General features: G+C 36.9%; 1 protein-coding gene across 3 annotated transcripts in view; it reads right to left on the bottom strand.

Moving 5' to 3' along the window:
- Positions 1–15,654, bottom strand: part of sh3kbp1 (SH3-domain kinase binding protein 1) — a 67,370-nt gene that overhangs the window by 29,072 nt on the left and 22,644 nt on the right. For all 3 annotated transcript variants that reach the window (XM_015390660.1, XM_015390658.1, XM_015390659.1), the window contains exons 3-4: positions 2,495–2,609; positions 733–839 (exon numbers count right to left, since the gene is read on the bottom strand). In XM_015390660.1, the coding sequence (XP_015246146.1) occupies positions 733–839; positions 2,495–2,609 (222 nt within the window). The remainder of the gene's footprint in view (positions 1–732; positions 840–2,494; positions 2,610–15,654) is intronic.

Genomic DNA, 15,654 nt, shown 5'->3' with positions numbered 1-15,654 from the left:
ATATTTATTAACATTACAGGAATCAAAGTGTTTCCTCTTTTGACAATTCCTGTTTGGTAAATGAGCTCTTAGTCATTGAGGTTGGAAGGTCTTCTTGCAATCACCCTAATCTTTAGCTCCCTACGCGATTTAGGTCAATATTCTAGTAAGGGCCACTTCAAAATGTTTACTCCAACACAAAGTGGTGGATCTTTGACTATTTCTATGTCATTAATTTTGCCAAAAAGTTTTCAATAAAATATACTGTACTGAAATTGCCAGAAAAGTCTGACTTTGTGTCCAAAAAATCTGCTCTGTCCTGATTTTGCAATATGTTTTGCATTATGATGCTGCTGAAATATCAAATTTTCACCTGTTTTCAGTTGTATTTAAGGAAATACAAAAAATTTTTGAGGGAGTTCCTTTGATACTATAGGTATCGGGTCGGTATTGATCGGTATCGGATTGTTATCACTAAAACTAATAATTCAAAAAATTCAAATCGGCTCAGGAACCAAAAAACTGGGATCAGGTCATCCCTTCTCGGGATGAGCTTTCATGTTACACGCTGGGAACAGATTTGATTTTAAACTTTTGTTGACACTCTAAGGTGTGAATTATAAGAACTTTAATAAAAGCTAATTTTTTAAGGCCTTTAATAGTGCTCCCTTAGATATATGTTTTATATGTATGAAATGTAGAGTCTAGAGTTGTTTTGTGGATTTTAAAAGAAATGTAAAAAAAGAGCCTCACCTCTGCAATGATTTCAATGACATCTCCTACTTTCAACTCCAGTTCGTCTTCATGCTGCGGTGCATAGCTGAAGGAGGCCTTACATCTTCGCTTGCGGATTTGCTCTCCTGTACCGTATACAATATTAGACAAATCAGCCTCAATTAATGATGTCCTTGTCAAATCTTGACACTATATCTCCATCTTCTCTGTCCAAACATTACTGACTCACACATACTTCTACTAAGCCTCGCAGTTGTTTGGCCCAAACCCATTAGCCACATTAGGGCTCTTAAATCATCTCACATCAGCCAGGGCATTTAGACATGACACTGCAGTTCCTCTTTTCCTCCACATGGTGTCCCTGCAGTTTGCTTTCAGTCAATGTGAGACACATCAGCAGGGATATGAGAAAATGTGTTTATATCACCATATGCAATCATGCAAAAAATATATAATAGACCACCCAATTTTTCTTTAGTTTTTGCTAATTTCAATGTTTGGAACACCTAAAGGTACTTTGCATTTATGAAATATAATCACTACAACAAAGACAGGTACTAAGAGTGTAATGTAAGATGGATGGATGGATGGATGGATGGATGGATGGACGGACGGACGGACGGACGGACGGACGGACGGACGGACGGACGGACGGATGGATGGATGGATCTGCCCGTTTTCCATTTTTTCATGACACCGAGCACATTAAAACAGTGCCAGTTGCAGTGTTCTACCAAAAACAGCTTTTAGACATAATCTATGTTTTAATTTTTGTCTGTTTTAGTCACATGAGACACACAGGAATAAACAGATTGTAATTTATTATATAAACAGTTTTTTATGAACAAAGTGGTCTGACAATTTTTTTTTTTTCATGACTGCGTATCATTTCATTGCTGGCAGGTTCAGCATTTATAATTATGTAGCTTATGAATGAATATATATATATATATATATATATATATATATATATATATATATATATGTGTGTGTGTATACACGCATTTTCATTGCTCTCTCAGACTGACTTAAAAGAAAACCTTCAGGTGCTGTAAATTATCATTTGTTTACATCTATAAACGTGTTCCTTAATAAACCATCAGCTCATCAGTCTTAGCTGTGGTTTTACACCTTTCAAAGGTTGTTTATACATGCTGACGTCTTTCTTCGCATCAGCTTTCTGTGCTTTGCTGCAGATTTTCTTGATTAAAGTCACACACCCTATGGTACGATAGATTTGTTTCCAAAACGCACAATTTTTTTTACAATTTCTGAGGTTACTATGATTTAAGGATGGATGGATGGATGGATGGATGGATGGATGGACGGACGGACGGACGGACGGACGGATGGATGGATGGATGGACAATATAGAAGTATTGGTGTTGTCTTTTTTTTTTTTCTAATACAGTAAATCTAATTTTTCTGTTGGCTTTTCTTCTCCATTTTAAACCAATTTCTTATATTTTCCATTAAATTATATTTTCCATTAAGTCTCTTCCAGGTTTAGTTCACCGGCTTTAGGAAGTCATTGATCATCATTCAAACCAAACCAAAGATTCCACATCATTTAAAGAGGCCCCCGGCCTTTATCTATTTCAACCTAACCTGGTGTTTGCATTTTGCAGTATCTACATATCAGCAGCAGAGTGGTGAGCAATCCTTGACCCAAATCCTTCAACAGACTAATAGGATCTAAGTGTGAGCCTGCAGACATCAGGTTATCTAATGATGGCGGTGTATAAACATACGAGTCGACATGTGTGACAGAGCTGCGCACCTTTCTTTCCAGGTCGCACGTTAGTATCCGACACGGGGCTGGCCCTGCCGTTGGAGAGCTCCGACCTAATCATCCCAGACTGTCCTCCATCTCTCTTCCCGTCCTTCTTTATCTCCTGTATAGGAAGACAGAGGAGACAGGAAGGAATGAGGCAAAAAAACAAAACATAATGGAGGAAAGAGTAAAAGCTCCAACATTTAGTGAAGGAGGGGGGTTTCTAAACAGCAGCTTATTAATGCATGGAAGCTACCATCAAAACTGCAGCTTTTTTTCTCTGTATAAGGAATCACAAGACAGCACGAGAACCGGATTAAAGAGCCCAGAGAAAGGCAAGCGTCCAAACACTGTGACAAGACAAAACGTTAAAAGGGGTAGACATAGAAACCTTCAACAGAGACTAGAAGGAAAAATAGACACGATGGTTCACATCTTCCCACCACATTCATCATGACACTGTTTCATAAGCGCTGGCCTGTGGCGAGCGCAGCTCAGCGAAGCAGACGGGAGCGGGTACGCTGACTCACCCCGAGTGCACACACCGGGTTGTGAATCTCATGGTGAGGCATTAAAGCCCTAATGAGCAGATCCAAAAATATTTACATGACAAAACATCTTTCTTCAACAACATAAGGGGGAGTTTATTTTTATTTTCTTTTTTTTTTATGTGTAAGCTGGATCTTTCTTTTTTCTTTTTTTTTTGTCTAACTACAAACAGAATAATTTGCAGTCTGCAGACAGTAGATTCAAGCTTCCCACAGTGAAGGCGCCAATTAAAATCTGACATATGGCTGATGCGCTCCTCTTCCAGCAGGAAGTAGAAGATTAAAAAGTAAGGGGCTGAAGAAAATCCCAAGTTGGGCTAATCAATAAAACTTCTATTTTTTTTTTTTTAGCTGAAATAATGCTGAAAGATTCTAAGTAATATTTATCAAGTTGATAACAATTAGCCTGAAATCTGCTAGTAAATATGAAGTCAACTTTTTTCTTCTAAAACTTATATTACATAAAAAACGAAACTAACATTCTTTATCTGCTCTGTGAATCAAGCTACATTTGATCAAAACAACTTCTAGTTGTTTCAGTTCTCTTAATGTCTTAAATTAAACCAAATTAAAACTAAATGTATTTAATATCTGCATGCAAATAATTTGAATTCATATATTTTAGTTTGATATCCTCCAACTTGCTCCTAAAAGATTGCAAAAATGATCACTGTGCATCGCATTGGTTGAGCGTGTATCTAATAATTAATCACTAAATGAAATAGTTTTTAGGATCTGCTTCCATGCATCTGACCTCAAGCTGAGGAACATGTGGTTCAGTAGCTGGTGATTCAGTTCAGTAAACATTCAACAGAAGGATGACCGCACTGCCTCAACATTTTACCGTGACCGCATGCTCTCTGGGAAAATATAAAAGGTCTTTTTTTTTTTCTTTAGTTGCACAGTAACCGAGATGTGAGACAAGACTGCGAAATGTCAGGAAGTAATCCTTGGTCACACAAGTCAGATTAAAATGGTGGCTTTGCATCACATTAGAGCTTGTTAAGTAGGCTAATGCAAGAGTGAATCAATGTATGGTTGTGCAGGCAGACGGCAGAGAGGCCAGCTTTGCCTTTCTGCTCACAGCAGCCAAACGTTATTTCAAAAACTTTACACACACAGACACAAACCCACAGACGGACAGCTGAAAATAACTCTGTCTCGGGCAGGAGAAACACCGGGCTGCCCACGCCATCACACAGCAGCCATTTGTTAGTCTACGGCTTCCTCTATTTTATGAGCGGATATGCGAGAGGCAGTGTTTACATGGGATTTTTCTTCTTCAGAAGCAAATGGATGTAAAAAGAGGATGAAATCAAAGTGCTCATGTTTAGGTAAATAATGTATTTTGTGAGTCGGGAAGAGACCAACATCTAGATGCACTGCACTTAGAAGCCACTGAGGCACATTCCTCCATAGCTGCCATTCCTGCTGCAGGGATATGGAGGTGGTCGTGTGTAAAAGGAAACCCAGCAGAAAACAGGAGAGGAAGAGAATGTGATTCACCATATCTGAACAGGAAACACCTGCATTATGTACACTGTTGTGTTAGGGTCACTTTGTGTGTGTTTGTTTGTATCTTTGAAAGCCTAATAGAAATGATGGTAAAGCACGTCAGCACTGCAAAACAGGACTTCAAAACATTGAATTGTCCAGGATTTACAGTAATACTCTCCACACAAAAACAAGGTCTGGAGGGTTGAATAAAGGGAAAAAGTATTTTCCCTGCTATACATTATTGTTAGGTCACCTGCCTAATTCTAAAAACAGACCAAAATGTCTTAATTAATTAGAGAATACTTTTTTTAGATGTTATTTATTGAGGAAAAAAAATATATATATATATCCAAAACAACCCCCCATATATGAAAATATCAGCCGCCTTTGTGTCCTTCTGTTTTTGTTTGTTTATTATTGTTTAAGACCTGATCTTCAGAAGGTTTGCGTGTTTTAAAACACATGCAAATGTACTACTTGGCGCAGAGTAGATCTTCAAAGAGGGTGGAAAGTGATTTGCATTTGCAATTTAGCAGACAGCATATGCAAACTTTTTTATGTACATTTGGCTTCATCAATAAGCAGATCATATACTAATGAGTAGAGATGCACCGATCCATTGTTTTCTGATCCAATCCGATACCTGGGCCGAGTGTATCGGCTGATATTAGATACCAATCTGATTCAACTGTAGATTGGAGGAACCATATATCTTTAGCCTTGTTATAAACATAAAAAAAAAAGTTACACATTCACATAGATATAAATTTAATTTATATTATTTATTAACAAATGAACAGCAACAGAAAGAAATAACAATTCCATGTAAAGTGTACTGGATTGAATCTCATATGAGATTGATTTCCAATACAGCTAATTAGTCGATATCAGAGCCGATATCTGATCCAGGTGTCTGATCGGTGCATCTTTACTAATGAATAATGTAAATGTAAATATTAACTAAAAGCAAAGTGTTTTTTCAAATCGAAAACTAAACTGCTGCCACAAATTTTGCATCTGCTGATTCTAATGGGTGGAGCCATATCAGTTCTCATGTCTTGACATTTTGCAAAACACACCCACTTACTGCGAGCACTGAAAAATAACTGCATTTGCTATTTAGTGCCATTTATTGCAATCTAAAAAGATCAGGCCCTTCATTGCTGAGTTGAAACAACTTTTTTCTTTTCAGTGAGCCCCAGGGCAGCTGTGGCTAAAATGTAGCTTGCCACCATCAGTGTGTGAGTGTGTGTGTGAATGAATGTAGTGTAAAGCGCTTTGGTCAAGTCTACTGACTTGAATAAAGGCGCTATATAAGTACATGCCATTTACCATTCTTTATTTTTTCTTCTGATGCCACTCATTAGTCCTCCCAGGAGTTGAAGTTCTGTCAGTTTTATCACCTCTTAGCCAGATTCTCTCCCCTCTGGTTTTTTCCATTGTCCTTAATTTGTTCTTCATTTCTATTTTTTTTACTATTTATAGACATGACCTTTGTAAGTTGTGGTTTATATGATAAATGCACTATTATCAAACCCTACAAAGGAACGTAATAAAATGTATGAACAGGATCTCACTAATTTGCTAAATGTATATCTATTGGATGGAATTATTTCAAATCAAAATCAACAACAGCAACAATACAATTATATTCTTTTTTTTATTTTGTAACACAGATTTAATGAGCAATGCACTGACAAAAAGTGAATTTCTATCAATTAAATCACAATAATAATCTGATTTAAAATGTTTCCCCTTTTCTTTCATAAAAAATAGGATTCTAACTTGTATTTTCTATATAAACATATCTTAAAACAATCTATGATGTTGTGCTTGTTTGGCAACAACAGGTGCTACTTCTGCATAACCTTTTAGAGTCAGCGCTACCTGACTTTATTTTTAGGGTGAGTTTAAAAAAAAACATGGAAAATTACAGAAGGTCTGACATTAAATATAATTCATAAAATGTTTTCACCTCCTGCTCTTTCTGCTGTCATTTAAAGTTGTTCAAAAAGCATTTTTGAACCCAAGACAGATATCAACACCAACAGGAAGATATGTGATGATTGAAAAAGTATGACATCTATTTACGGCTGCACATGGAAAGCAGATAAGTCTGTGGCTTTTTTTTGTTTTTTGCTACGACCACAAGCAGCATAAGGCTTGTGTTGAAGAGTTTAAAGTACGCAACATTAAAAAACTGACAACACGCTCTGCAACTACAGTCATTTCCTGGAATAATTTGTGCAAAATTAAGGACTAGAGGTTACTTCATTCACTGTAAAAAGAAAGAGATTCTTTGTGACTTTAAAGTTTTGGGTTTTTATTACCTATAATCCATAGTGAAAAAAAATAATAAAATCTCTATATAAATCTAAATAAGGAGCATCACATTTCTTATGAAAAAAAGTACATGCAAATAGTGAACGTGTTGCATGTGATCTAGAAATAATGGATAATAGTTTCAAAAGTGGTCAGATTGAGCTAACTGAATGAGAAAACTGCATGCGCTTCAGGCAGTTAAAGCAGAGAGGCAATTAAAGAAAAATGTTCCAAGTTATTGTGTTAGCTATTGTGTTAGAGATAATAATGATGATAATAACCAAGAAGAAGTATAATAATAACAACATAAATTAAAAAATGTATATTACTAATGATGTACTTTACACATATGTAGCATAAAGTACTACAAAACAATGGAAGAAAAAATAAAACTTAACGATTAAATATAAATCATTAAACCTGGAAAGGAAGTTTTAAAGCAGCCGTCAGACCTACAGAAAAATGAAGCTTTAAACGGCTTTATTTACCTACTCCGACTTCTTACAACCTCCTGCTGACAAAAAGACATTGCAATGCAAGGAAGCCCATAATATACCAGAGCTACATACAGAGACAGTAATGTCATCGTGGAACATCGTGGAATAATTTTTGGTAACGCTTTCTTTTACAGTACATCAATAACCATGTAATAACCTGGTAATGACATAGCAAGTTACACTATATTACTAGGTAACAAGAAAAAACTTTACGGAGAATCTTAAAAATTGCTGTTCTTCAAATTTTAGGCGAACAAGGTAAAGTCAGACTTCTTAGATTTCAAACCCTTATTACCAGGTAACTCATATTCATTTCGCAGATAGCAATAAATGAAAGTGTTAAAATGCAGTTTATTACTTGGTATATAACAGAAAACCAAACCTAGAAGACAGCAAGCAAATTGTCTTAACTAACGCTTACTTATATGTAACTTGAGTTCAGTTTTATATGTTTAGGAGGTGGCCAATAATAGAAAATGTTATGTGGTAACTTAATGGTAATTATGTTACATAGTCCCATACAATTGTAATTATTACATGTAGGTTATTATTTTGAAATCATAAACCTTAATCTTGGAGTAAAAACCCCAAAAAAGTTTTTCTTGTTACCAAGTACAGCAACTTGCTATGTTATTACCATGTTATTACATGGTTATCGATGTACTGTAGAAGAAAGCTTTACCTAATTTCTTTTATAATTATCTATAATTTCTAAACTTTCTATTTAGTTTTAAAATAATTAGAAATGTAGGTATGTGAGAAATTTGTGAAAACATTTATAACAGTGTAAAAACTGGCAATGAGGGAAAGCACATTCTATATTATCTATGTGCGTAACACAACAGCTTTGTTGCTTATTTGCAAGAGAGGGCTTCAAGGGGTTAGTCTTCCTCAAATCTATAAAACTCAAACGGATTTGTGTTCCTTGTTGGCCTTTTCTATTTTTTATTTTTTTTTTGCTTATAAAAATGAAACAATATTTAAAATCAATCATAAAATTTTATATTTGTTTTGCTTTTCTTTTACAAAGTTTGTCTGTGTCCCACTCCCTTCATCAGTCCCATATTTTTGGGCTGTGTGGAAGCTCTTTTCCTATGTAATCTCAAAATAACGGTGCTGTACCTTAAATTGATGATGTGGTGGAATTACAGTTATGATTATTGCAGCTTAAAAAATAACATTGCTGAACAGCTGACATGTCTTTACTTTTGAAATTTCTGATAGTCCAAATAAGTATTTTGACACAAGTGATATTCTCTCTTTTGGGTCAGTCATACGTCCGTTACCAGTAATAATTGCATAAATTTTTACATGCGTATTTGCACAGGATTTTCAAAAAAAAATGTAACTTAGAAACTGTCTTTAATCTTTTTCAAGTAGATAATTTGCTTTGCGGGTTGTAAGTCGATACATTTGCATTTCCTCCTCCCAGTATGTTGCACGTTTTGGTATGCGCTCTGCATAGTCATGAAGGCGAACATGCAAAAGTGTTTGCACCTTTTGTTCTGTTTACTTAAGATATGCATTTCAATTTGCAACTGGTTAGTAGATCAGCTTTGGACATACTGTCAGGTTTGCATATGTTTTTATACATGCAAACCTTAAGAGGAACAATGTACTAAATCTAATGCAAGGATTCGACTTTTCCTTATCGATTAAATAGCTGAAATAAACCAGTTGATGACATTCTACTTTTTTAGGTGAACCTGGATTTTGCATGCAATCTGAGTTTTTTTTTTTTTTGCATTCTTAATACAATGAGAACATTGTCGAATTTTCTTCTCAGCACTACCTTTGAAAACTACAACGTTGCGAAATCTCTCTCCTCTGCTGATGGAGAAATATACTCTAATATGAGCTGCTTGTTCCCTTAAAAGTTTAAGGGAACACAAGATTAAGAAAAACTAAACTGTAAAAAGGATGAATGCAATTATAAATATTTAACGGAACTGCATGTACTGAGAATTTCCCCTGTGACTTATGTGGTTTTTAGATATGGCTGGTAGTTACTGATAAAAAGAAGCCTGTCACACACACAAACAAACTATCAGCATATGGCATGTCAAATTAGCACAAGAATATTGTGTTTTGTGGAAATCTAAAACAATTTCTTTGCTTAAATTACTTAACTAGGAACATTAACTGGGGCATGTCCACAGTCAGATGATCACCATCTCTTCCATAGATGCAAGCAAACCGTGGCAGCAATGAAAGTAATGTGATTTTTTGGGCTCTGCTGTTTCTGTGGTCGAAGTGGATATGCATAGTCTTATTTTGGGCCACCTCTCCGACCTGTGTGTGCATGTGCACTCCTAACAAAAAGCCGCATTCATCTGCCACTGATTGGCAATAACTGAAGTCTCATGACAAAAACCAGTCTGGTATTGCTGCATTACTCACTGGCTCTCTGTCTTCCTGTCTCTCACTTACACCAACAAACTCAAATTATTTATATAGGCTTTATGCTGGTGAAGGTTCAAGGTCATAGTCATTCAAAAAAAGTTAAAAAACCATCCTCTGGATTTTGTTTCCGAGATTGAAGACGTTTAGCATCCCATCCAGGAAGCTTTTTCAATTCAAAATGTCAGAAATAGCGTTGAGTTCAAGGCTTTATAGAGTGGACCTAAAACAAAGCCATGCTTTGGCTTAGGTACATCTACACCTCATGCACAAAGGACATTCATTTGAGGACCAGAATGTTCACATTTTGGAGAAAAAAAGGCAGGTGGTTTGAGAGGGGTGTGAAGGAAGTCATCTATTTTCAGAGAGGAAAAACAACCTTAAACAGAGGCGGTGGACTTAGATTTCAGCTTTCAAAAACCTACAATGCAGCGTCAGAGTTGATTCCTTTCTGCTATCATCGCAACCCCCACCCCCCACATAGGGAAACAGAACACCTTGCCTGTTCATCCAGGCCAAGAATTCCCTCTAATGACCCCCTTTCAGAGATATAGACAGGTATCGGGTATTTCAGGATAACAAAGAGCCCAAACAAGTTCACATTCCATTTGTCTGGTTCAATATGGAGCCTAGGCGGAAGTTCAACTGAAGAAACTCATTGCTCTCCTACATCCACCTGCGACACAGCCAATCAGCTTTGAACCACACTTCCACAAATGCTAATCGGCATCCAAAGTTCATCTTAAAAGGACTCAGATCTTCAACACGTCTGCTCCCGTGTGTGGATGCGCTGTGACTTCATTCAGATGACACCGTTTCAACCCACCTCCAGCCCCTCCTCCACCATCGTAGCTAAAGCTTTATCAGAGTGTCATTCCTCCCAGACTTGAACTGCGTTCCCTGTCTCATCTTAACTGGTCCGACAGAAGACCACCATTTTGAGCCTGGTTCTGTCAGAGATCTCTTCCCAACGGGGAGTTTTTCCTCTCCACTGTCGCTTGATGCTTGCTTATCATGGACAGATTCTCTCAACCTGTGTTATCCAACTAGACTTCCATCTTCCAGGTCCCTGAGTGAAGCTCTAGTATCAGCTCATGCAGTCCACTGGATCTCCCCATAAAGCTCAGCAGACCGTCTCATTAACAGTAGTCTACAGACTGACCAACTTTATCTATCTCCACTCCACCACCAGTTTCAGGCCTGGGGAGGATACAGCCCTATTCTTTGCTCCTGTTCAAGCATATCTATTAAAATTAAGCGCTATGTTTCCTGCCGAGGTCTGAGCACCAAAGACAAAGTAATTGTATCAATACATTTCTTGTAATTGTCTTTTCTCTTCGTGTGAGTTTTTCAGATTGAATTGCATGTTTTCTAAGCCAAAACAAGGCTTTGTTTTAGGTCCACTCTATAAAGCATTAAAAACTCAACGCTATTTCTGACATTTTGAGTTGAAAAAGCTTCCTAGACGGGGAGTGAAACGTCTTCAAACTTTGTGACTGACACATTTCTAGGATGTTTTAGTCCGTTATTTTAAATTCATCAGTTAATACCTGAACTTATATGAAAGTGCTTTAAGTGTGTGACATCCTTTTAAATAGTGCAGGAATCCTCCCACAAGCTTCTCACAGTAGTTTGTTGAGATTTGACTCATTCTTGGTTTAACCGCATTAGGTTTTGTACTGTAGTACTTCTTGACACAAGCCTTTTCTCAGCTCTGGTAACTAATTTTACAAGGAAATTAAATCAGGAATTTTTGATGACGAGATCAAAATTAGAACACATTTTTACAGATTAAATTAAATGTTTTGCCCTTAAACCACTTTATGGCTGTTCTGAAGGTACAGTTGTGTTTGAGAGTTGGCATACAATTCCATTAAGGACAGAAAAATGACATTGACATTGAATAAAGATATATACATACATATGTTCACATTAATATATAAAACAAGTGTGATGGAGAACCTGAACTAAAACTTTATAAGCAATACCTGAAATCAGGTGTTTTCTGTAATGTGCAGGAAATGTTCAGTCAGACTTCTGCACCTGCTGACAGGTTTTTTTGGTTCACTGTTGAGCAGGGTACTTCAATTTGTCTGGGACAATTAGAATTATCTTTTAAAATTAAAATTCCAATATTTTATTTGACTAAAATATCATTTTGTAAATGTTTCTTTATTATTACCTTTTAGTTTGAATTTCTAGTATGAATTAGGGCAGAGCAATTTGAAGAAAATCTAATATCACGATATATTTGGGCTATAATTGCAATACATGATATATATCACGATATGTTTAAATAACCTTCAAAAACAATAGAGTGCATAAAATTGCGCTCATAAACTCATTCTAGCTTTTTGTTCCAAATTTAAAGCTTTATTTTAACCAGCCACATTATGTCTTTTGGTGTCAGAATTAGACCTTTTAAAAGATCCCAGCAACCAAACAGGAAACGCCACTAGTTAGACTTCTAGAAAACTTTGCGTCCAGTTGCCTAAACAGAATTTGTCAAGCTTGACATAAAGTGAACTATCATATGGAGCTTTGGAAGCTGTAATAACGGTTTCTCATAACAGATAGGCTGTTTCTTTATTTTGTGATGTTTTTCTCCTTAATTCTTAAAATAAGTTAACAAGTAAACGCAAGAGGCTGCAAAACTGCTGCAGCTCTGTTTTCTCTGCTTAAGGCTGTCAGTTGAAGCTTACAGTGATTTGCACTCGTATATACCTCCAGCCACATTTTATGTCATGTGAGGTATATGGGACTGGATTAAAAAGAACATAAATCTGGTTTTGCCACATCCATTGCACATCTTAGGGTGAGAGGAATGTTTAAATCTTCAAAGTTCTTCTAATATTAGTTAAATAATAAATAAATATTAGTTTATGTTGTTGTTTCTGTTGATATGCTGCACCGTCACTGATAAAAATTAGGCATAGTTTTCAGTAAAAAACAGTTTTTATGCTTATATTTTAAGTGACTATGATACTTAAAGTGAAGTATTATTTACTTCTAATAAAAGTAGGACATGTAGGCCTACATTTTTGACCAATGTGTGCTAGATTCTCTGTCTTGATTAGATTAAATATGTTAAAGTCTGGTTTTGTTTGAGTCGTCCCTTTAGAATGTCTAATGAACTATCTTTGTATGCCTAATCTTTAAAGTTTATTTTCTTAGGGGCTAAAGAGAAGCTACTTTTGTTTTTTTATCTGCTCTGCGACACACATAACTTCCTTCTTTTTTGCTTCTTTGCTAATTAAGCTTACCCCTTATTTCTCTCTTTCTATTTTCTCTATATTGGGAAGCAACACCTCTTATGCAAACATATTGACCTGCTTTGCACTTTTCCACCTGCAGCTGTCGAAGGGAGCTCATCTGGCCCATCGGCCAGGTCTTCTTCACAGACCAGCCGTTTGGGAATCCTTTCAAACTTGGACACTCCAGCACTGCTTTCAACGGTTGCTCTCACTGTCTGCTGGCAAGCAGGAGCGGCTGTGTGCACCTGTCTGCAAGCGAGCTCTGGCTAAGTGTGATGAGTCTCAAGAATGTTGGGGGAATGTTTTCATAGCGCTGACTTGAGGTCCTCAGAGAAGTTTCTCAAATATATGAGAAAATGAGAAACATGTGTTTAGAAACAAAGTTGCTGCCTCCTTTATGCTCATTATATGTCAGAGCATTCTCTTAATTTTACCGTCAGCGTTGCGCTTACATATATACTAGCAAGACCTCTTGGAGAAGGAGCCTAGGTGTCAGTCAAAATGCCAATACTCATAAAAAATGAGCACATCTGCCTTTAGTGTAGTTATGACAGCTTTCTTTGTATCGGCCGGCTGGGCAAGAACTCTGGTTTACTTGAAAAAATATGGAAGATCAAATATAATGTCACCTCAACCTTTTTTTTTAGTTTTTACTGCACTAGTGGCTTGTTTTATCAACAGTAGGCTGACAGGAAAGGGGGTGTGAGAGAGGGGCAGAGACGTGGGGCAAAGGACCAGGGGTCAAATTCGAACCGTGGTTGAACCCCGCGTCCTAGACTAAGGCCTCCTTACTTGGGATATGCGCATTAACCACTGCACCACCTGCACACCCCATGTCACTTCAACCTTTAATGTTATGTTTCACATTTTAGTGGAAAAATACTTCTAAACTGAAATAATCCTATACTGGCAGTTCAGCAACGACACTGCATTTTTATTATCGCTGTCAGGGCAACCACAATGATTTACATCATGTGGCAACCTTCAGCCAATCATTTAGCGTAACGTCAGTGGCATGTGCAGGGCCCGATCAGATCTGACCAACTGAGCAGATCTGGTAGCTAACCCGGCTCTGGGAGGTGCATGTTCAGCATAAAGAGCAAGCTGATAACACCACATTACACAAGGAAGTAGAAAACACAGCTGTTTACGACCTTATCAAAGCCTCTTCCTGCCGTCCGTGTGCGACAGTTGATTTCTTTCCTTGAGTTTTTCCACAATGTGTTGATAGTGGTGATATTTTTGAGCTAAATCATGGGATCACTCTGGATATTTACATTTGCAAACCTGTGCCAGCGGGAGTTGCTGCCTGCTCACCATGTTTTCTGCAAGGTTCTGAAAGGACTGCAAGGACTTTAGAAGGAAAATAGATCTTAAAGGATATTAGATCTTTGGAACAAGGATAAACACATTTTTATTACTTAAGCACAAAGATTTTAATTCCATATACACCATGTTTTTTACCATCTATAGCTGATTATTCTAATTTCTAAATATTTGAACTAAACAGCTGTTTGGATGACATCTTAAAAGACAGAACTAGACTCAGTTTGTTGCATTTGTAATCGGTTCTACTCCACAACATGCAATGTTGTAACAGAGATGACATCTAGATTTAGACAATGGTGACTAGAGGCCATGATTGATTCATTCATTCAGAAATAGAAATCTGGGCATGTCTTGGTGGAGCAGTGGTTAGCTCGCACGACCCATGTATGGAGGCCATAGTGCTCGACCCGGGTTCGAATCTGGCCTGTGGTCCTTTCCCGCATGTCTCTCCCTCTATCTCATACCTACTTTCCTGTCTGCTTACTGTTGAAAAAATTTGCCACTATTGCTGTAAAAACTCAAAAAGAAATAGAAATCCGCCTGACTTTTACAAAAGGCCTGCTATTCAGAGGAAGCAGTCGCTTGGTTTTTAGCTTTTCCTACTTCCTAATTCTCCTAAATGAGAACTTGCAGAGGTCAGTTAGCAATAGAAAAGCAGCATCATCTTTTTTATTCTAAATTTAGTGACAATTTAAAATCAGTAAACAAAACAGCTGCAACCATAATAAGATTAGTTTTCCACTCATCTCGACTCATTCGTATGTAGATTTTGGTTATAAAACAGTCTTTCATCAAAAAGAGCTAATCATATACAAACTTATAAAAAAGTATTGAAACCCTTTTAACGTTTTATTGATGTCCATGTATTTAATTATGATTAAATTATGATGAACACAATATTTAAGTGGAAGCAGAACAGCACATGGCTTTGAGTTCTTTTCCGATATTTGTTTTAAGCGTACCAGAATCCGTATTTTGTAGAACCACAATATGCTGGAATTGGAGCTATTTTTCCTACTTTTCTTTGCAAAAGCTCAGTTAGAATGAACGTAAACAATTTATAAATACATGTTTTCAAGTTGTATTACAGATTCCCATATGGATTTAGATCTGGACTTTAACTGGGTCCTTCAATCGTTGCATGTACGACGAAACCCCAGCGTATAAAAGTTCACAGCTCACCATGTATGTTCTCACACTGAGCAACCCGAAGCTATGATGCGATCTACCTGCACACACTGTACGTCTAAAATCCACGTCGGACTCAGCTCCGCAGTGAGATGGTACTACTCTGACTCGTCTTTCCGGAAGCCAAATGA

Source organism: Cyprinodon variegatus, unplaced genomic scaffold, assembly GCF_000732505.1.
Source record: "Cyprinodon variegatus isolate N-32 unplaced genomic scaffold, C_variegatus-1.0 Scaffold507, whole genome shotgun sequence".
Classification (NCBI taxonomy): Eukaryota; Metazoa; Chordata; class Actinopteri; order Cyprinodontiformes; family Cyprinodontidae; genus Cyprinodon; species Cyprinodon variegatus.
Note: the sequence above shows the minus strand (reverse complement) of the source record. Positions and strands in the feature narration are given on the sequence as shown.